We start from the raw sequence: 21079 nt of genomic DNA on the forward strand, positions 1-21079 counted from the left end.
TCCTTTCTCCTGTTAAGTCAGTCGTTGCCTAATGTTACCCTTTATTCAACACGTCTGGTTCTTGCAAGTTATCTTCATCTCTTCCCCGTAATTTCCTACCTTTTTTGCAGTCTGTTGTTTTGTAGGGCCCAGCGAATAAATTATGGTAAGGGTCACATCTGACACCGAAAATATTTTATAATTTAAAATTATGTTTGGAAATCTCTGTCGTAAAATTCTATACACAGCTAACAGTAGTCATGGGACAGCGATATGTATATAGACAGATGGCGGTAGTATAGCGCACACAACGTATAAGAGGACAGTGCATTGGCGGAGCTGCCATTTGAATAGTCAGGTGAGTCATACGAATGGAATTAACGTACTTTGAAGGAGGATTGGTAGTTGGAGCTAAACGCATGGGACATTCCATTTTAGATATCGTTAGGGAATTCAATGTTCGAGATCCACAGTGTCAAAAAAGTACAGTGAATGCCAAATTTCAGGCATTACCTCTCACCACGGACAACGCAGCGGCCGATGGCCTTCATCTAAGGACTAAGAGCAGCAGCGTTTGTGTGGAATTGCCAGTGCTAACGGACAAGCTACACTGCGCGAAATACCCGCAAAAATCAGTGTAGGATGTACGACGAACATATCCGTTAGGACAGTATGGTGAAATGTGTCGATAATGGGCTATGGCAGCAGACGAACGACGCAAGTGCCTTCGCTAACAGCACGACATAGCCTGCGGTGCCTCTCCTGAGCTCGTCATCATATTGTTTGGATTCAAGATGACTGTAATACCATGCCCTGATGAGATTGGTCCCGATTTCAGCTGATAAGAGTTGTAGGTAGGGTTCGAGCGCGGTGCAGATAACAAGAAGCCATGGACCCCTCAACGAGGAGCTATGCAAGGTTGTGGTGGCTCCATAATGGTGTCGACTGTGTTTACCCGACTTGAAATGGGTCCTCTGATCCAAGGCAACCGATCATTGACTGGACGTAGTTACGTTCGGCAACTTGAAGACCATTTGCTGCCTTTCATCTACTTCATGTTCCCAAACAACCGTTTCATGTCCAGGGACCACAACCGTTATCAGTTCGTTTGCTGAATGTTCTGAATTGTTCGAGACAATGATTTGGCCACCCAGATCGCCCGACATGTAGCCAATCGAACGTGTAGGAGACATAAGATTCTGCAGCGGCAATACTCGCAGTTTTGGACATCTATAGATGCAGCATGGCCCAGTATTTCTGCAGGGGACTTCCAGCAACTTATGGAGCCCATAATACGTCGAGATGCGGCACTAATCCAGACAGAAAGAGGTTCGCTACTATATTAGAAGGAACCCCAAGACTTTTATCAAATCAGTGTAAAATCTAAAGCACCCCAGTGCTCACTACAGCAGTGGTGCGATTTCTTGCCACGCAAAAGTGCTCGGTTCGACTCCGTGCTGTTGAGTCGTAATGTGAATTCGGAGGGAGTAGGATGAAGCTGTCTCCAGTGTCTATTAAATTAAGGTCATGTATTAACGCCTTTAGTTCGTGACACTTCGTAGGCACCGGCTGTTGGTCTGCGTCGTCTGTGACAGAATTAGTCATCTCCCAGAACAGCGACGCCGTCGTGACCTCGTAGTAGTGGGCACAAATCAGAAGTGAAAAACTAATTACACGCGATCTGGAGAGTTTCTAAAATCTAACATTTGCTTGACTAAAATTGCAGTCCCGCAATTGGATTCTGGGTCGAGGTTTAAAAGAGTCGTAAAATCTGGTAGGATCTCGATTTCAGCTGTGCTCACTTCTTGTGAGAAAGCTACGTCTGTTTTAACAATCTATCAAGGGCTCTAGTTGAAAGCAACATTCAACTTTATTGATGTTATGAGTCGTAACAACAAAAGCATTCTGATGCATTATAAGATACATATGAAAAACAAGATTACTTATGAAGATGAAAATTCAGCACCTGGCCCTGCACCCGCTCCTCTCTCCAATTCCTCCGTCCAGTCCACGGCAGTGAACATTTCTATCGAAGACCTTGCAGCAGCCAGTGGTGTTTTGGTTTCCTCGGGGCCTTTGCTGGGCGGGTGCCGGCGCGTGCGCTGGTGCAGCGCCGGTGGGCAGTCCCCGCATTTACAGTTTGCCGGTCCTACAAATTTCTCACGTAGTGCTGTCAGCAAAGCATGTTGCTCCCTCTGTCCACGCCTAGGCGCTCCGTTCGTTGGTTTCATGAACGACGATGGCTGAGAGGCATGCTGGTCGTTCTGGTCACTAGTTTGCTACGTGTGCAAGGCATCCAAAGTGGCCTTACTTTTGCCCTTCTTTCTTGTTTTCGAAACTTTCGTATTCATCTGAGTGTCACCTGAACGAACGTGGGACGGCATGCGAGCCCCCATTGCTTCCTGATTGGTGAATGAACATGGTTTTCCAGCTGTGTCAGGCTGCCATGCAGCGTGAATCTCCGCCTCTTCCTGCTAAACATGCGGTGGTTCTGAAACTGGTGCTGTAAAGCCTTGAACTGTCTCACTCAGCAGGGATTCTGGTGTAGGTCTGTCGCCAATCGAACTTCCCATTGGCAGTTGCACAGGGCGCCGCCTTTCATTCGTGTAGTCATTCGGAGGGTGGTCCATCGCTCTACAAACCCGTCACGTCTGCGGCTGACCGCCATATGATATGTATGCCCTACGCCGGCTCGATGGGCAAGTACGAAGCGATGTGCTTACGTAAATCAGATCGAATAGATCCAACAACACTGTCTATGCGATAGGAGTACACACTGCACCATATTCCGTTTGTTACACCGATAACATGTCCGTACGAACGTAAAGCATTTTGCTGTTCCGTGCTTTGGCTATTCTGACGGTTCGAATGCCATAACCGGCTCTAACCACTATGGGACTTAACATCTGAGGTCATCAGTCCCCTAGATTTAGAACTACTTAGACCTAACTAACCTAAGGGCATTACACACATCCATGCCTGAGGCAGGATTCGAACCTGTGACCGTAGCAGCAGCGCGGTTCCAGACTGAAGCGCGTATAACCGCTCAGCTACAGTGGCCGGCATGTTGTACAGTAACATCGCTAATACTTCTGTCAACATGCCAGAATTTTTGGATTCCGTCATTTTCCGACCGTAGCCTTTCACAGACAACTTGCTTTTCTAACTTGGGAAAACACGAATACAGGTAGAAGTCCAACTGTATTCCTTATAATTCGTCTCGTGGAAGCACGAAACATCTCATATCCAAGCGTGGGTTTCGAATCCTATTGGCCTTCGTGCATTCCTGTCAAAAGTGCATTGCACCGTAGAATTCGTAGACGTTGTAATCTCCCCTCACCCTAGTTCCTTCTTCATCTATTGTCCACATTAAACAATGCCCAGTCCAAGTAATTAATAAGCAATGTCTTTTATGAAGATTTGAGAGGAGCGAAGATTAAAATAAACTTCCAAGTTTAGTTAGCTAGCCATACTGAGGTGGCTCCAGTTCTTCTTGTCTAGGGGTTGTAACGGGACATCCTCCTCTAGCACTACTTTTCCTCAACAGTGGTTGTCGATTCAAGTATTATTTTTCGAATTTTGGACAAGTCAATATTATCTCAGCTGCTTTTCTGAAAACTTTCATGTTATTTTATTCACAGTATGTTATACTTCAAGTTAAAATTTATGAAAAGGAATTACTTTATTGTCGATGTTACAAACGATAAGTAATAGCTCTGAATGTACAGTTAAAATTATTTTTTTAGAAACATTTGAAATTACGAATTATTTGGCACACTTAATATTTCTATTATTAATTACGCATTATAGTACTATTTACTATGTTTGTTTCTGGATTCATTTATGAAATAATAGTCGAAATTAATAGAAATTAGTTTGTCAAGAAAAACTGTAAAATCTTTGGAATATGGCTATTACCGCAGAGCGAAATGGCTGCAGGCATGCCTCTGATGTGATCGGACGTCTTTTTGTATTCTGGGCGAACAATGTAATTTCGGCTTTGTTAGTATGAAAGTTCAAAATACTGTATGATATGCTGGAATGTGATAAAATATATTAACGTAACAGCAAAAATTCTGCAACAACAATCTCCAATTTTATTTAGATCATTTTAGCCATGAGGACCTAAACTATGAGAATTTCAAGTTCAAGAAGCAGACCCCTAGACAAGAAAAACTGGAGCCAAACCTAAACGAAAAGCTGTGTAAACTAGACAGTTTATTGTAATCTTTACTCCTCACAAATTTTTTATAAACGACTTTGCTTATTGTGGACAATAGCTGGAATTAGGAAGGGGAGGGGGAGGAGATTGCAGGGTCTGATTCTTGAAGCTTAAAATCTAACCTCGGGTCCTCACGGCTGGTTTGAACTAAATAATTTGGAAGAGTGTTGTTACAGAATTTTTTGGGTAAATATATTTTCCACTGATTTTGCCACATTTTAGTATATCATACAGTACTTTGATTTTTCACATTAACAAAGCCGAAATTCCATTGTTCTCACCTACTATACAAAAATACTTCCGATCACATCAGAGGCAAGCTTTGCGGAAATAACAATATTCCAAAGAGTATGAATTATTACTAGTTTTCGTTACATTTTTAAGTTTGATTATTATTTCATAAATGAATCCAGAAATAAACATAGTAAACAGTACAGGATTGCGTAAATAATAATGGAAATTTTGTGTGTGAAAATTATTCGTAATTTCTAATGTTTCTAAAAATGTTTCTAAAAAACAATACATTCAGAACTAGTGCTTATCGAATATAACATCGAAACTAAAATACTTTGTGAAGTAATTCCTTTTCATAAATTTTAACTTGATATATAGCATACTGTGTATAAAATTATATGAAAATTTTCAGAAATGCTTCAGAGATAATACTGACCTGTCCAAAATTCGAAAAATAATAACTGGCATCGACAACTACTGTTGACGAAAAGTAATGCTAGAGGAGGCTGTCCCTTTACAAAGAGTTTGCAGCCATTCCACTCTCCGAATTTCAAAAAAGTCAGCAAAATCTCAGCAACACAGATGAGGGTAGCGAAGTCGCTTCCATGAAGTCACAGGATGTAAACACAACCACGCAAGCGGAGCTCGCTGCAAGGACATGTTGACCGTCGGTCAGCCATCAAAATATCGGCCACGCCAAACTTCATGATCTGGCGGAAACGAGTGCGTTCACGTTGGTACAGCCGTTGACATTCTTATTACGAAAATTGCGTAGTCGTAAATGTGATAATTTTTTTTTTAATTTTGCGATTTAATACAGTATTTACAGTTGTTTCTCGCATCGCAGCTTCCGTCTTTTTCGATCTTACGCCTGCAAATTCCTCTCTGACTTAGCTCCCCTGATTCCTTCTTCCCACGTTGTTTTCTGGCGTCCTCTTCTTCTATTAGTTGGAACCCATTCCATTATCTTCTTAAGCCATCTGTTCTCACCCAAACGGCGTACATGTTCACACCATTTCAGTCGTTTTGCTGCTAGTCACAGTGGTGTCCAGCTTCAGTCTCTCTCCTGTCTCTACATTCTTAATTTTATCCCGTGGCGCCAACCAATTCAACACCATGGAAATCCCATCTCCACTGACAATAATTTCCTCTTAATTATTTCAGACGTTTCCAATAATTCCCCTCCATGGGTTGCTACATGTTCTACGAAAGTTTTAAGTATCCTAATCCTTATTTCTGACCTAATACGTGTGCCACATTAAACTCCGTTCTGTTCTTTGGCTATTTCTCTAACTTGGCGAATGTGGTTCTAAATTTCGCTTTTACTGGGTACAAGTTTGTTAGTTATGACTCCCAAATTTTTATGAGTCAACGGACCTTACTACTCCAAAATCTGGCGTCAGGTGTTCACTCACTACTCCACTAACCAACTACTCAGTTTCCTCCAGATTAATGGTTAAAACTTATTTCTGATATTCTCTGTGCAGGTTTCATCCTCATCCTCTACTAAAATGGCTTAGCCATTAGCACAATACAAAGTGAATAACTTTTCATCATTTACAGACTCACGCATACTACAACAGGAACTTTTCCATAACCTTAACGCTGAATTCAGGTATGTTTTAAAATACGTTGGTGCTGTCGCACTTCCTCATATTCTTTTGGTCAGTGTAATCTCTCCAGATATTTTTTACCTACTTTAATTCTACAAGTTGCGGCATTGTATAAAGCTCTAACAGCATGAACATAAAAATGACTCACTCCATTCTCTAACACTGCAGTTCACAATTAGGCGAGGGGGAACGCTGTCATAGACTTTCTTAAGATCAATGAAAACCATTTGCTTCTTTAAATGCCTGTCCAGTCTTTTTTCCGCAACTTGTCTTAGATAAAACATTATTCACTGTGCATGATTTTCTGGCCCGATTCCCAGACTGCTCTTTTTCATCCAAAATCCGTGATTCGATTTTTTTCTTTATAATTCTCCCATATAATCTAGAGACTGAAGTTGTGACACACACTGCTATATTGTTTGAGCACTTTTTCCTGCCACTCTTCTCATGTATGTTAGATATATGTGATGTATTCAGTCCTCTAGTAAGTGCTTCCCTCTTAGGAATAGAGTGAAAACATTAGCTATCAATATCAGAAGTTTTGGAAAATTTCGGTGGGCATCCATTTGGGCTTGAAGCTCGTCCATTCTTCTTAGAGATAAGCATTATTTTGACTTCTAGGGGCATAATTATTTTATCCTCTTCATACAGTTCATCCCAGATAAACAATTCATCTTAATTTTTTCCAGAAAAATTTGGATGGTTTTCAGTAAAGATATTCCCATAACAGTTTCTCCATTCTTCCAACAGGAGAATTCTTTCTATTCTGTTACATCGCATAGATTTCAGAGTTCTCCATGCTTCAATGCTTCATCCATCTCCAATATGCTGATCAGTCTGCTTACTTGTATTACCCTAGGCATCATTCTTGGCATTCTTGACAGCTTTCTTCAGCTGTGTTCCGTATTTTAGCGTAGCCGTTATTTTCTTTGTTCTTTCACTTGACATATAAGCTGCATGTCCCCTTCCTTTCTGTACAAATTTCTCAATGCTCTTATTCCACAATTCACTTGTCTTTAGAAATCGTGAGCTGCCCTGCAGTACTTTTAAAGCTTCATTAGCTGCTTCCCCAACACATCTAACAATATCTTCAAAAGTGTTGTTCCCGGAAGAGTACGTTGCGTTATTCAATTCAAATTCCGTCTTCGCCCATACAACAATAATGTTCATCAATTCTCCAAAGCCGGCCAGAGTGGCCGAGCGGTTAAAGGCGCTACAGTCTGGAACCGCGCCGCCGCTACGGTCGCAGGTTCGAATCCTGCCTCGGGCATGGATGTGTGTGATGTCCTTAGGTTAGTTAGGTTTAAGTAGTTCTAAGTTCTAGGGGACTTATGACCACAGCAGTTGAGTCCCATAGTGCTCAGAGCCATTTGATTTTTGAATTCTCCAAATTTTTAGGGTGTACTTCGTGTGCCTCATCAGCACCGCATTTCGCCCGAATTTTTAAAAGATTTTACTAATTTGAAAAATATTGTAGTTTTCAGAAGGTAATGGTCAGTATAATACTCTGCACTTGCATTCACTGTCACGTCCGAATTAATTGATTTCGATCTTTATGCTTGAACTAATTTAAATCGTTAATGAATGTTGCTGACGTGTTCTATAAGTCGTAACCCGCTATCATTCACATATTTTTCTCCATATGGTTCAACGGCTGCATCCATTAGCCTGGACCCAACATGAACACTAAAACCGTCTATAAGAATTATATCTCTTTCCCGTTGTTGATACTGTCCAATACTTGGCTTACTTTCTCATCAAGGTCATCATTGGTATTAAATCTGCCATTTGACGGAGCTTACCACTTCACACTCTCTTAGTTTAAGCTCTCCATTTGTAAACATCTCATTCATTGCATCACAATTCTTAATCTTTTGAGTTAAGTTTATCTTGGTACTTATCAAGACGTGATACTTTACTTACATAATATTTCGCGCAGTTAATGGTAACCGTCGTATTCAGTACCACCTGGATATTAATTCAAATTGCAGAGTTGACTTCCATGTTTGCCTTGTGAAGAATACGCGATTCCGCGTTAATTCATACCCGTGCAGTAACACTAGAGTGAGGGCAGCTGTTTCGATTCTTGGGTAAGAAAGTATTATCATCAGTATTTAGTTGACAACTTGAGGAGACGTCGTGGCGTACAGTTCCTGACTACAAGACTGTGAACTAATACTCTGGACTAAGCCCCAAGACAAACTGTGGTATCTCGTTGAGTGAGAATGTTGATGGTGGCCCATTCGTCGGATAAGCACGTTAAAAACGACGCTCTGTTTTTTTTGTGTGTGACATAGGCTACCTGTTGACAATAATTTTCCTCTTGTACCCTCCTTACATGTCTACTAAGCTTGAGACAGCAGAAACTGACCAGCACTTTTCCCAGTGTTCGATGCAGTCGTCACACGACACAGAAATTCACTTCACTTGCTACCTTAAGACTACGAAGAAAAATTCTATACTATATTCTGCGAACATTCATGCAACTGTATCCCAGCGGTATTAATTTCTGGGGTGTGAGACGTGTATAATGATGTTTTCTAGTTTACTTGATCATTTCTTTCTTTATTTATCATAGTTAGGCCAACAGTCTTGTCGCAGTGGTAACAGCAGCTCCCGAAGTTAAGGGCTGTGAGGCTGGGCTCGCACTTGGATGGCTGACCATCTGGTCTGCCGACCGCTGTTGGCAAGCGGGGTGCACTCAGCCCTTGTGAGGCAAACTGAGGATCTAATTGATTGAGAAGTAGCGGCTCCGGTCTCGTAAACTGACATACGGCCGGGAGAGCCGGCCGAGGTGGCCGAGCGGTTCTAGGCGCTACAGTCTGGAACCGCGCGACTGCTACGGTTGCAGGTTCGAATCCTGCCTCGGGCATGGATGTGTGTGATGTCCTTAGGTTAGTTAGGTTTAAGTAGTTGTAAGTTCTAGGGGACTGATGACCTCAGAAGCTAAGTCCCATAGTGCTCAGAGCCATTTGAACCATTTGAAAGGCCGGGAGAACCGTCTACTGAACACATGACCCTCCAAATCCGCATCCAGTGAAACCTGTGGCCTGACGATGACACGGCGGCTGGTCGGCACCGTTGGGCCTTTATGGCCTAATCGAGCGGAGTTTAGTTTTATTTACCATTATTACTTTATATTTGTTTTTAAACGTTTATGTTATCCCACTTCTCGAATCAATACCGTAAGTCAGGGGACGCAAAATGAGTGAAATAAGACAATGGCTGCATTAATTTTATTTTTAAAGTTTTATCATGGCTGACCTTTATCGGTGCCACCATGCGCATTTACAGCTTCAAAATGTCAAAAATAAGTACCATGCAGCTGTTGTCGACTTGTAGTCACCGTGAAGCTTCTGTAATTCGCAAGAGCTGTAGGGCACCGTGAATATATTGCACTGTTTGTTGTATGCCTATAAAACTTGCACATGAATGAGAAGGGAGAGAGGAGGGTAGTGTTACTACTGTAACGGTCGGAGCTAATTCGGTCATCAGCGGCTCGGACGTGATTGCTATCCACTGGCGTGTCTCTTGGGACGACGTATCTAGTGGGCTTAACTATTAAAATTTGACATTTTTGTGCCAGGTAAGAGTACAGGTCATGCAAAAATAGATCCCGCTCAGTCGAACGCCAGCGTAGGACGTGTTGCCATCGAGTCAGGTGCACAGCTCGGCTAGTAAAAATATTCAGGCAGAACGCAATCGAAGTTGAAGATGCCGCCAGTGCAAAACAAGTTAAAGGACAAAATTCCTCATAGTCAAACACGCCAAGTGGTTACAAATGCCTACCATTTTATGAAGAACGAAGTTGTGCTAGGCGGTCCATTGAAACTAAAATCCACATTGATACGAGTGGCCAGAGCAACAGGTGTATCGTTTACTTCCCTTCAGCAAATCAAGAGAGAACTGGAAAGATTTCACGCAATTGAATCTTTGGCAGTTTCAATGTAGGGAATTTTAATTATCAAGTCGTTCTCTATGTGGTGAATAATTTGTACATTTCAAGTAAAAGAAGACTCTCTTAAAAGGGAATTTACAAAAAGCTACACAGTGTGATAAATTTTGAAGAAAGTATGAACATACTTCCTGAAATCCTTCGCTCTCTAGATCTTAGACCGAATTAGATGGCGAATAACCAAAAAATTCTTCAGCAAGAAAGTAGCATCATGGCAAAACGAATTGCTTACTTAAAAAGAATCTGAGAGTATAAACTTGAATGTAATACTATTGTCTATATGGACGAGACATATGTTGACACTCGTTACACTGGACGGTATGGATGGAATGGCAAATCACTACAGGACCTGTTGAAACCTGTTACGAAACGAAAGCAGAATTATCATCATCCATGCTGGCTGGGAGGATGGTTTTGTATCGAATGCCTGCGTAAAGTTTAAAGCTGGCCAAAGAGCAAGAGATTATTACAGCGACATAGACAATTATGAAAAGTGGCTAAGGGATTGATTAATACTTATTGTACTGACTTTTACTCACCTCGTTATGCATATCGGCCCTTACCACAGTAAGTAAAACAACAGTACTCCAACATTGAACTCTGCGAGGAAAGAAATGACATTCTGGTTAACAGAAAAGAGAATTCCGATTCACAAGGACAAGCTGAAACCCCAGTTGCAGTCACTGATCAAAATGGACAGGCCAGGCCGCATCATTATAAAGTAGACAGTACTTTATCCGAATATGGTCACGCAGTGCTGCAACTTCCTCCGTCTCACCCAGAATTCAGTCCTGTAGTGGTGATATGGGCAAGAGTGAAGAACAGCGTTTCTAAATGTGACAGTCAGATTGGACACAATACCAAAACCTATAGCTGGAAAAATTGATTCTATAACAAAAGAAAAATGGAAGAAATGCTATGATAACGCAAAGAAAATGAAAGATCATTCTGTTCCAAGTGAAGGGTTAGTGGACCAAACTTTGGAGACGATCATAAACGTAGGAAAAGGTAATAGTGATAGTCATAGTGATGGAAGCAATACTGATTCCGCTAGTGAAAATGAAAGTGAATCAAGTGACACTGCCAAAGGAAGTTAAACAGAATCGTAGGTAGAATAATTTCTAAATGTGTTTCGTGTGTGGAAATAGTGATAGTGAAAGATCCACAGTATTTTGTCAAATGATGGCCTGCATTATTTGTAATGTAAAAAGTTTTTGATGGTGTTTAGCCACGGTCATTCCATCCTTTTTAAAAGAATAAACCGCCATTTGACTGTGTATTATTATATTAACTTTTGTACTATTCAGATTTGGGCTTATATGTCATTATCAAGTACAATGCTAGACGCTGTTAGACCATTATTAAGCCATGTTTTGTAAGGCAGTCCAAAGCAGGCAAACAAGGATAACACATTGTTAGTCTTGTTTACCTGCTTTTAACTGCCTTAACAGATATGATTTAACAAAAGTCGAACAACTTTTAGCATAGTACTTGAGAATGGCATAGAGGCGTTGGCCTTGCTTACCTCCCTTGGACTGCCTTAACAGACATGACTTAACAATGGTCTAATAACTTTTAGCATTGTATTTGATAATGGCATAAAGGAAGAAGGCTGGATAATACAAAAGATTAATAAATAATAAATAGTCAAATGGCGCATTACTCTTTTAAAAAGTATTTGTCATGTGCAGTTGTGTCTGCAATTATTCTAAAGATCTGCGAACGTCTTGTTAACAGTGAAGCTACTACTTACCACCAAACAGTACATTTTATATGGCTATGCTTATGAAATAAACCCACTTCTGTCACGTACACTCGAGCCGCCACTAACCCCTTCGCTCGACCCCTACACAGAAATAATCTGCACCAATTGCCTTTCCCCTCCTGCGCATAAGAATGCCATCATGTTTTTGCATGAAGTGTGCAGTGAAACACATAGAACTGAACTAAATAGTATACTTACTAACACAGGATTTGAAATATTCTGAACTTATCCCAATGGTTTCATTCCAAGGTAGCTTAAGACACTTGTCATCTGCAAATATGTGCTCAGACTTCAATGAAGCGTAGCAAATAGAAATTTTTAAAATATGTGGTAGTTAATTGGTGTTTATTTTGAAGGTATCTTCCTGAGTCACCACGATGGCTGATAAATAAAGGGCACACAGAAGAGGCTTTCAAGGTCCTGGAACGTATAGCGCGCACAAACGGTAAAACTTTGTCTCCTGACATCAAGAAAAAGATTACTTTTCTGTCTCAACAAAGAACTGTAAACATGGGGATTGGAACCATCATAACCAACAAGAACCTTCTGAAAAATACGATTTTACTTGTGCTCAGCAGGTGAGTGGAGCAAAATTTTAAGTTCATTAGTTTGTAATGCATTGCAATTAGATTAGACTGATGATAAAACATTCTTTCTTATTATCCTTTCGAAAATTAAATAATTTCTGTTAATAACATAACTAAGAGGGTCTTTCAATAAATAATGCCCCACAATTTCTTTCTCAGAGCGTTTTTATTCACAAGACATGGAATTTGGTGACAATATTGGCCAGTATTTCTTTTTTTTTTACATGGTCTACATCATGTTCTACGGGCTTGCACCAGGGATGTATTCTTTGTTGGTTAAAGCTCTAGTCTTGTGCTCGTTGCCATATTTTCACGCCATGAATAGCACACTATTTTCTTCAAAGTGTGTCCCACACAGATAATCTTAGTGGTTCAAAATGATGGACGTCCGATGCGCTATATCTGAGCAATAGGGTGAATGAGGCAACGACATCCGAATTACACGATGTGTTGTCGGTTCTGTGACTTGTATGTGGCTGTCCATTATCGAGTTGGAGCAAGATTTATTGCCGACCGGTGTGGCCGCACGGTTCTACTCTGGAACCACGCGACCGCTACGGCCACAGGTTCGAATCCTGCATCGGGCATGGATGAGTGTGATGTCCTTAGGTTGGTTAGATTTAAGTAGTTCTAAGATCTACGGGACTGATGACCTCAGATGTTAAGTCCCATAGTGCTCAGAGCCATTTGAACCATTTTTGAACCAAGATTTATTTTGGATCCTTGCAGACACAACACGGTTGTTCTTGAGTTCGTTCACAGCCTTGGCGTATGCCTATGAATTATCGAGTGTCCCTTTTGTCAACAGATCCACGAGACCGACGACTTTTCTTTTCCAAAAGACTGCTGCGGAGGGAGCTACCTTGAATTTCTTCTTTTTTGGTTATCCAAGATGTTGCAAATTTTGCAACTTCTTTCTTGTTTCCAGCTCAATGTGGTGTTTCATCGACTGTAACGATTTGTCACAGAAAGGTCTCTGCATAGGCCTCAAACTAGCGCACCAGTTCAGATGAAACAGCTTTCCTCTTAATCTTGTGATCTGTTATGAGCATTCGTGGAATTCACGCTGAGCACACTGTAGAACATCATAGGGTCTTACAATGCTCTTCGAATGCTGTAGAACCAGCTGTCGAGTTGTTATGCTCCTACCTGCATGATTAAAAAGATTAACCGCATCCGATCGATTTACCACGTTAGAAACAGTAGCCGTGACAGGTCGTGCCGAACGTGGCTGATCATGGAGCTCAGTTTTAGCACTTCTTGACGCTTTAACACTTTTACCCATCGAACAACCGCATGCCTATCAACTGGATCATTACCACACACTGCCCACGAAAGTTACGGATGTTCACCACCGTTTTTATTTCCGCAACAATGAACTTAATTGCAGCACGTTGTTTAGAACGAGTGTCTTGGGCCGATGTCATTCTCACAGTTCAATATGGTCCTGCCATCTGTTAGAGTTATTTTAAATTTTACACGAATGCAAAAAAAAAAAAAAATATCAAATTTGAAACAACTTAAAAAAAGGAAAAATAGGAGCAGTATTTATTGAATAACCCTCAGCTTCATGTGTTAGTATTCTGCCCAAATGTAGGTTATCACGGAGTAACTCTACACGTTCTCCTGTCTTGAGCCATCCTCGTCAGGTTCGCGTAATTTCCGCTTCCCTTAATGTCATTTTGTGTGTCCTCCCGCATACTAGTCGTTCCAAGCGTCTGTTAGTATGTACTTCTGTCTTAACGAATTTTCCATCTATTATTTTTGCTTCCTCTGCTTCACCTTATCCTTTCCAAAACACTTTCTTTGCTCACTATTTCTAACGAGCTTATTATCTACAATCTCCCCCACATACAAATCTCAGCTGCTTCTATCCTTTTTTCATTCTTTCATCACAGAATCCATGTTTTTGCCCGATAAAGTGACACATTCCAGACAAAACACTTGGCGAACCTTTTCTGCAGACTTTTATCCGTTTGGCACATTATAATCTCCTTTTCCAATCTAATATCTCATTCACTATAAAAATGTGAGCTTTCACGTTCTGATAATATCTCAGTTCTTTAGTGAAAATATTTCCAAGATATTTAAAAGCTCTTACTGGGCTAGTAATAACTTGTCCTATCATAATATTTGTCCGGTAGTGTTTCTCATCCTTTATGATATATAAATTTCAATCACATCTTTTAGCATTTTATTTAAATTCAGTTCATTTTCAGTCACTAATACCACGTCATAATCTAGTTTTACCCTTTATATTCTCTTCCAACCAATATATACTCCTCTTTTTGGAACTTAGCCTTTCGTAATATCTCTTACAAATAGCAAAGGGAAGAGGTAACAATAACTGTCTAACGGCCCTTCCAATACTGCTTACTTCCGACAGTTTTTTTCGAGCCCTTACTCTTACTTACTGTTGTAAATATTCGTCCCGTAACAATCGTCTCTCCTTCCAGTATACTCCATTATTCATCAAAATCAGCTTGTTCCATTTAACTCCGTTGAAAGCTTTCTCCAAAACAATAAAAACAACACCTTCCCCCTATGGACTTACAAGGCCTATAACATCTCATATTCCTTTCCCTCTTCTAAATCTGAACTGTTTCCCCCAAGTTCATGTAGGTATCCAACTTGCCATTTAGCCCTCTCAGCTTGGAGTATTTAAATAACGACCTATAATGCACCAATCTCTTGCTCTCACAAAAAACTGCCTTTTCCATCAGGTAGAAACAATTTTTCGACAGCCGATCTTTGTTTTAGTTATGGTGCTGAGACAGACTGATTAAGTTCTACAAGATGGAAGCAGAAGAATCTCCGATTTCTTGAATTACTACAATAATTGAAAACGAAAATACAAATTTTCTTGGTAGAAGTAGGATGTAATCTACCACAGACTTACATTTTGTGTCCAGAATCAATAAAGTGTTGAAGATGGGGAAAACATGATGGTTATGTCCGTCCAACAACAATAACACACTACTCACAGTAGGGGCTCTGCTTTTATAACACAACTTCACGCTAAGTCACAACGTTGAAATTAGTTCATACTTACCGACTTAGCCATAAGTCAGTAAACTGTGACAGTACTGAGCAAGTTGTGGCGAGTCCTACCTTGCTGAAACATACGAGTAACACATGGTCTCAAAGCTTTGTGTATCTACAGATATGCTTAGGCAAGCAAAATGCAATGCAGCATCAAATGCACATGTTGCAGCTTTGCTTCTATGCTGTCATCAAGTTTCTATTACACATTTCAAGGAATAGGAAACAAAAGCTTGAAGAGGTGCAGATTGAAGAAACCCAGACGGAGCTCTTGCCTCCCTTCACTTCTGTGCTACATGGTTTCATTGGCGGGTAATACCCATAGTTCTGAGGTAAAAAATTAATTGACAATGTTGAACTCATGGCCAGAAACAGATGACAAGCTGAACTATCATTTATGAGCTGATAAAAGAGATGTGGTCAGCCACTGGGCTAGCTGGGAGACAGGATTAGATATGTGCTTGACAGAATGGCATCTCACGTGTCAGTTCACTACGCATCATCCATTTGTCAAGATGATATCGTAATACTGGCCCTGTACTTTTAATTCGACATCTAATTTCAACTCTACTCTGAAATCAGGTTCAATCTCCCACCATCTTTTCCCAAGATCCAGACTGCTGTTCGATACGGAAAATCCCAAACAATAATAAGGTGAGCTATTCCCAAATCAGCGAAATGTACTTTCAACTCACGGAAAGTTCTCCTATGCCACTTCCCACTCTGAAATCGGGTCTTTCATTTTAATATGTTTCACAGCCACCATAAACTTCAAACAGTAATCGATGTTTCCTGAAACTTATCTTCAATAGTCTTTATTTTATTATCATGTGAATTATTGCTTGCCAATTTCAAAGCTGGTAAGAAAACTAATCAGTCCAACAATTCATTCAGAATATTACTGTCAACAAAATCGATATATAATGGTGATAACTGGAGAGTGTCTTCTAGTCGCGAACGTCAAGTGCATGCTCATTCTCTCCATCACTGATATTTATGTCGTCATCATGATTCGCCATCACTTTTATCTAAATCAGACTTAGTGATATTGGTATATTTATATCCGTTGTAGTAGAAGTAGTTTTTTTTTTTTTATTTGGTACAGGGTTACCCCTGACAATTTTAACCTATTTTTGTATTTTTGAAGATCGTATAATTTGCAGCTCGTTCTAAAACGTTTAGTTTTAAACAATAGATTGTGCTATCTCCTCATTCCCGATCACCATTTGTAAATGCTTAAATTTTGTTGCCTACTTTCTTGCCGCAGTGATAACGTCGGTTCCCGTCAGATCACCGAAGTTAAGAGCTGTAGGGCTGGGCTAGCTCTTGGATGAGTGACCATCCGTTCTGCCGAGTGCTGTTGGCAAGCGGAGTGCACTCAGCCCTTTTGAGGCAAACTGAGGAACTACTTGATTGAGAAGTAGCGGCTCCTGCCTCGTAAACTGACATACGACCGGGAGAGTGGTATGCTGACCACATGCCCCTTCATATCTGCATCCAGTGACGCCTGTGGGCTGAGGATGACACAGTGGCCGGTCCGGTCGGTACCATTGGGCCTTCCAAGGCCTTTGCGGATGGAGTTTATTTGTATTTTAGTTTTTTAAATGCTTAAATTTTTCCCTTTGGACATGTACCTGTGAATCACCAACCATCCACACTCTTGCCATCGGATCAAATCTAATAGTGTATACAATACACTGCATTACCTATTTATCTACTAAAACATTATGTTTGTCAATTTATCCAGTGCCTCTCTCATAATTTTATTTCATCACTCTTTCTCATTTCCGTCATCATATACCTCATTCTATTCATCATCTTCTTCTGCTGCTTTCATCAATGCATTGTTTTCTTTAGCTTCAGCTTCTTTCTCGTAGTCTGTCTTTTCTCCTTCAAAATAGCTGTCCTTCTTTAATAAATCTCCGTATCGGGTGGGAAAAGGTCTAAATATCACTTCCAGTACAGACTCTCAAGATTCAGTCTAAATTTTTTTGCAGTAACGCCAGTTCCGTGTCGAGATTTCTTTTATATTTCAGCTCCTAACTTCTGACATGAACTTTTTGTCCAGTGTAACTGAGAGATATGTTGACACAACGCTCGTTCAATATCTGAACTGATAACAACCAAATGTCGCAGTTTATACCCAATAGAGAGCTTCTCAAATTTATCTTTTGATGTCCAGTGAAATATAGTTATCTAAACTAATATGACACTGCCCATTATTTAATTCATCATCATTGCTTTTAACTTGATAAACTATATGCACTCTCACTCCATGTCTGTTTGCACATTTCGAGCATAGAATGTCATATGATTGGTATATACAGCCACAAACTGCATTCATCTTGTTGACAAAGAATATTTACGTTAGCACTGCCTTTAATTAACTGTGTCAATAATTTGCTATATCTTTGACACCGATAAATGATATGTGCACATACTGGTGATCTGTAGAGAAGTATGCCCTCATAGCATGCTTGTCGCAATCAATATTGTTGAAAATAAAAATCTCTTCTCACTTGAAAATATGAAATCATACAGTTCTTCAGACACTTTACATAGAAATGTATTCTTACATTACTGAGGGGATTTGGATTATATATAGACCATTTTCGTGAAGGAGAAGGTCAATAATCACATGCGTCTTTCCACAGTTAAAACAACCAAAAATTCTATCTGGGAATAGATTTCCATATTCCTTGCGATTATGTGTTTAAAACCTGCTTTCATCGGTAATATGTCTGATGGAAAGTAGAAGTGCACAGTTCTTGAATCACATCTTCAAACAAACTAAGGATTCTTCCATATTGCAGCAACTAATGCACAAAAGCATTGTCTACGTTCTGGTACATTATTCTTGATATGAAATTAGAGCTATGGACAAGAAGAAGAAGGTGCAAGGTGGATCCATCCTTAATCGTGTGATTAACAGTTTATCCATAGGACTTCTTAAACATACTGCAGCCAGCAACAACGTTGACGGAACGAACGCAGCCCATTAATTGCAGGATTTAAGGAACTTGGCATCACTTATGCAGTACAACCAGACAGTTTGTCAGACAGGCATTAAGGACAACAGATTTTGGCCGACGGACATGGCGTAGATTAAAGGCAAAATACGGTAAGCTCAGGAAAAGCTAAGTGCTTTAGCAGTAACTTGTGTGATGAAAGCTAAAATGAAAATGGTAACGGGTTGAAGAAGGCGGAGAGCAAGAAAAGAAAGAAGGAGAAGGAGAAGAAGAAGTGACGCATAGCAGCTGTGACATTTCGTGAAATTATTTTACAGTTTCCTCAAAAGCAAAATCACTCTGCAGGGAACATATATTATCCATCCCAAAAACAGGTGGAGTGTTACTTCTCACTCCAATATTTGCTGCACAATTAGCACTTTGAGGATCATCTGATGGTGTGATGGGGATTGCTGAGGTACTCCATTATGTAAAACCCTTTTGCAAACAGATGAATAAAAAACAAAGACGTAATCATGTAGTGTAAGCAGTAGCTATTTGTGAATGAAGTGGTTTATTTCCTCGACCAACTATGAATAATAGTTCGTAACTGACAAAAATGTTCTGTTTAGACAGTCTTCCAACCAGAGGATTTATTAATATTGTCTTAGAGAATTATGATGAAAAACTGGAAACACCACCTTTTCGGGATGTGTTTATTAGAGATACTTTAACCACAATGCCTAAAAGATACAAGAGGGTGATTGCCAACTTCCATACAGAAAGTGAAGCTGGTTCACATTGGGTATCTTACAAGAAGAAGCATGATGTTGTATTTATATCGGATAGCTTCGACCATTTACCACCTCCAACAGAAATAATGTCATATTCCAAAAACTAAGCAATGAAGTACAACTACAGTGGCTTTCAGTCACCTAAAAGTCGGAGCTATGGACGCTATTATTTAACGGTTCTGAACTCTAGATAAATCAGAGAAATCTTAAAACTTATTGACAGACTCTCAGAGGGAGTCATCGAGCATGGTCTAACGTTTAGCCTGTCTGGTAAAAACTCGATTATGACTCTTGTTTTTACCCCTAAACTAAATTATCCTCGGCGCACGTACGAAATTTCTTTGTTAAATTTATTTACCTACAATTCTATACTGAATATTATATCGAGGAACAATAACTTCTACCTTTATTATCAGATAGGTGCTCAGGAAATTCTGGACAGAGTGTAAAAACGTGAAACTTACGAATTCGATGACACTATTTTCGCCATGTTGAGGCACATAGAGCACAAAACCGTCAAGAATGACTACGTACATATCTCAGAAACAACGAAAAGAATCCGTGCCAAACTGAACATCACACATACTAAAATTCTAAAATGATCAGCAGTACATTCATTGACTGTAAATGGACTGTAAAAGGAACCTTAAAGACAGAAAGACTCCCACTACGTATTCGGAATGTTAATTTTCTATGCAGTTACTGAAGGTCTTCTTGAGGTTCATTTCACAGTGCTGCTTCTAAACACATGTTATCTAAGCACTGACCTGCAGTAGCACCTGGATATAAAATTGTGGAATCACTATATCCATTTATGTGCCAGTTACGATATGATACGTCTCAGTATTAAGTATATCAATAAGATATCAAGACGGAAAACTTGGGGATTTCGATGGTGAACAAATAACTGATAGACTACATGTAAGGAAACATGATGGGAATCGTATACGCTCGCCGTGAGCTTGTACTGATTCGCAACAGACAAGACAGTGAATGTAATATCTCAGATAGGGCAGACACCAAGACGGAAATTGAGTTCGAAAAAATGTACCAGGAAATTCCAGAAACGAATGTGCGAGAAAGAGCAGATATCATTGTGGAACATCTTAAGAAATGATCTAAGCCTCACTCGAGCATTCCCTCATTGTGATTTAATAGAATGTGTTCCATAAGGAATTAGGAGATATACATGGCAAATTAAACTGAATACAACTGTCCAACCAGCGTTTCGGACAAACAGAAGTCTGATTTCCTGTGAATGCAGCATATACAGTGAAGTAGACATAACAGAGTTGAAGTTATATCTGAATCTATCTAAAAAAGTTCAATAGATGAATTTTTAGATATGAAGAAGTAACTGCAAAAACTTAATTATTTTCAGTAAAGAAAACTTACGATAAAGTGACACTTTCCACATCATTATGAAATGTCATATTCATGATCTAGGGAACAAGGAATAATGCATGTATGAATTAGTCATTCGATTGTAGTAGAAAGAATACTGAGTAAGCGTTTTAAATTTAGTCACTGTATTACAGATAGAGAGTACTAAGGAGAAGTTCCGCTCATGGGTCTTACAGTGTTTCTGAAGGGCCCCATACATTTTGGTCACATCAACACGAAGGAAGACTGAAATCGTCCGTCAGAGAAAACTGAAATGCAGATACCTACACAGTTCCCAGAAAACACCACAGAATACTGCCTGTTTATTCAAGATTCAGTTATAGAAATTATATCAGCAACTAACTGGGTGACAAGGGGTATTCATATATCGGAGATTTAATTCAGTACATATGAATTCCTAAACAAGAAGTGACGTCATGATCATGTGGCTGGAAGTGTGACCATCTTGGATATTTGGACTATACGATAATGTTGAGAGTCACAACTGTTAGGCACTCTGTAACTATCGTTAAACATCTTGCTCAAAGTAAGGGGAT

The 21079-nt window shown here is 39.9% G+C and overlaps 1 protein-coding gene across 1 annotated transcript in view; it reads left to right on the top strand.

Annotated features, from left to right (window-relative positions):
• LOC126474617 (carcinine transporter-like) overlaps positions 1–21079 on the top strand; it is a 149446-nt gene that overhangs the window by 98745 nt on the left and 29622 nt on the right. The window contains exon 6 of the mRNA XM_050102094.1: positions 12125–12346. Within this exon, the coding sequence (XP_049958051.1) occupies positions 12125–12346 (222 nt within the window). The remainder of the gene's footprint in view (positions 1–12124; positions 12347–21079) is intronic.

Source organism: Schistocerca serialis, chromosome 4 (genome assembly GCF_023864345.2).
Source record: "Schistocerca serialis cubense isolate TAMUIC-IGC-003099 chromosome 4, iqSchSeri2.2, whole genome shotgun sequence".
In the NCBI taxonomy this organism is placed as follows: Eukaryota; Metazoa; Arthropoda; class Insecta; order Orthoptera; family Acrididae; genus Schistocerca; species Schistocerca serialis.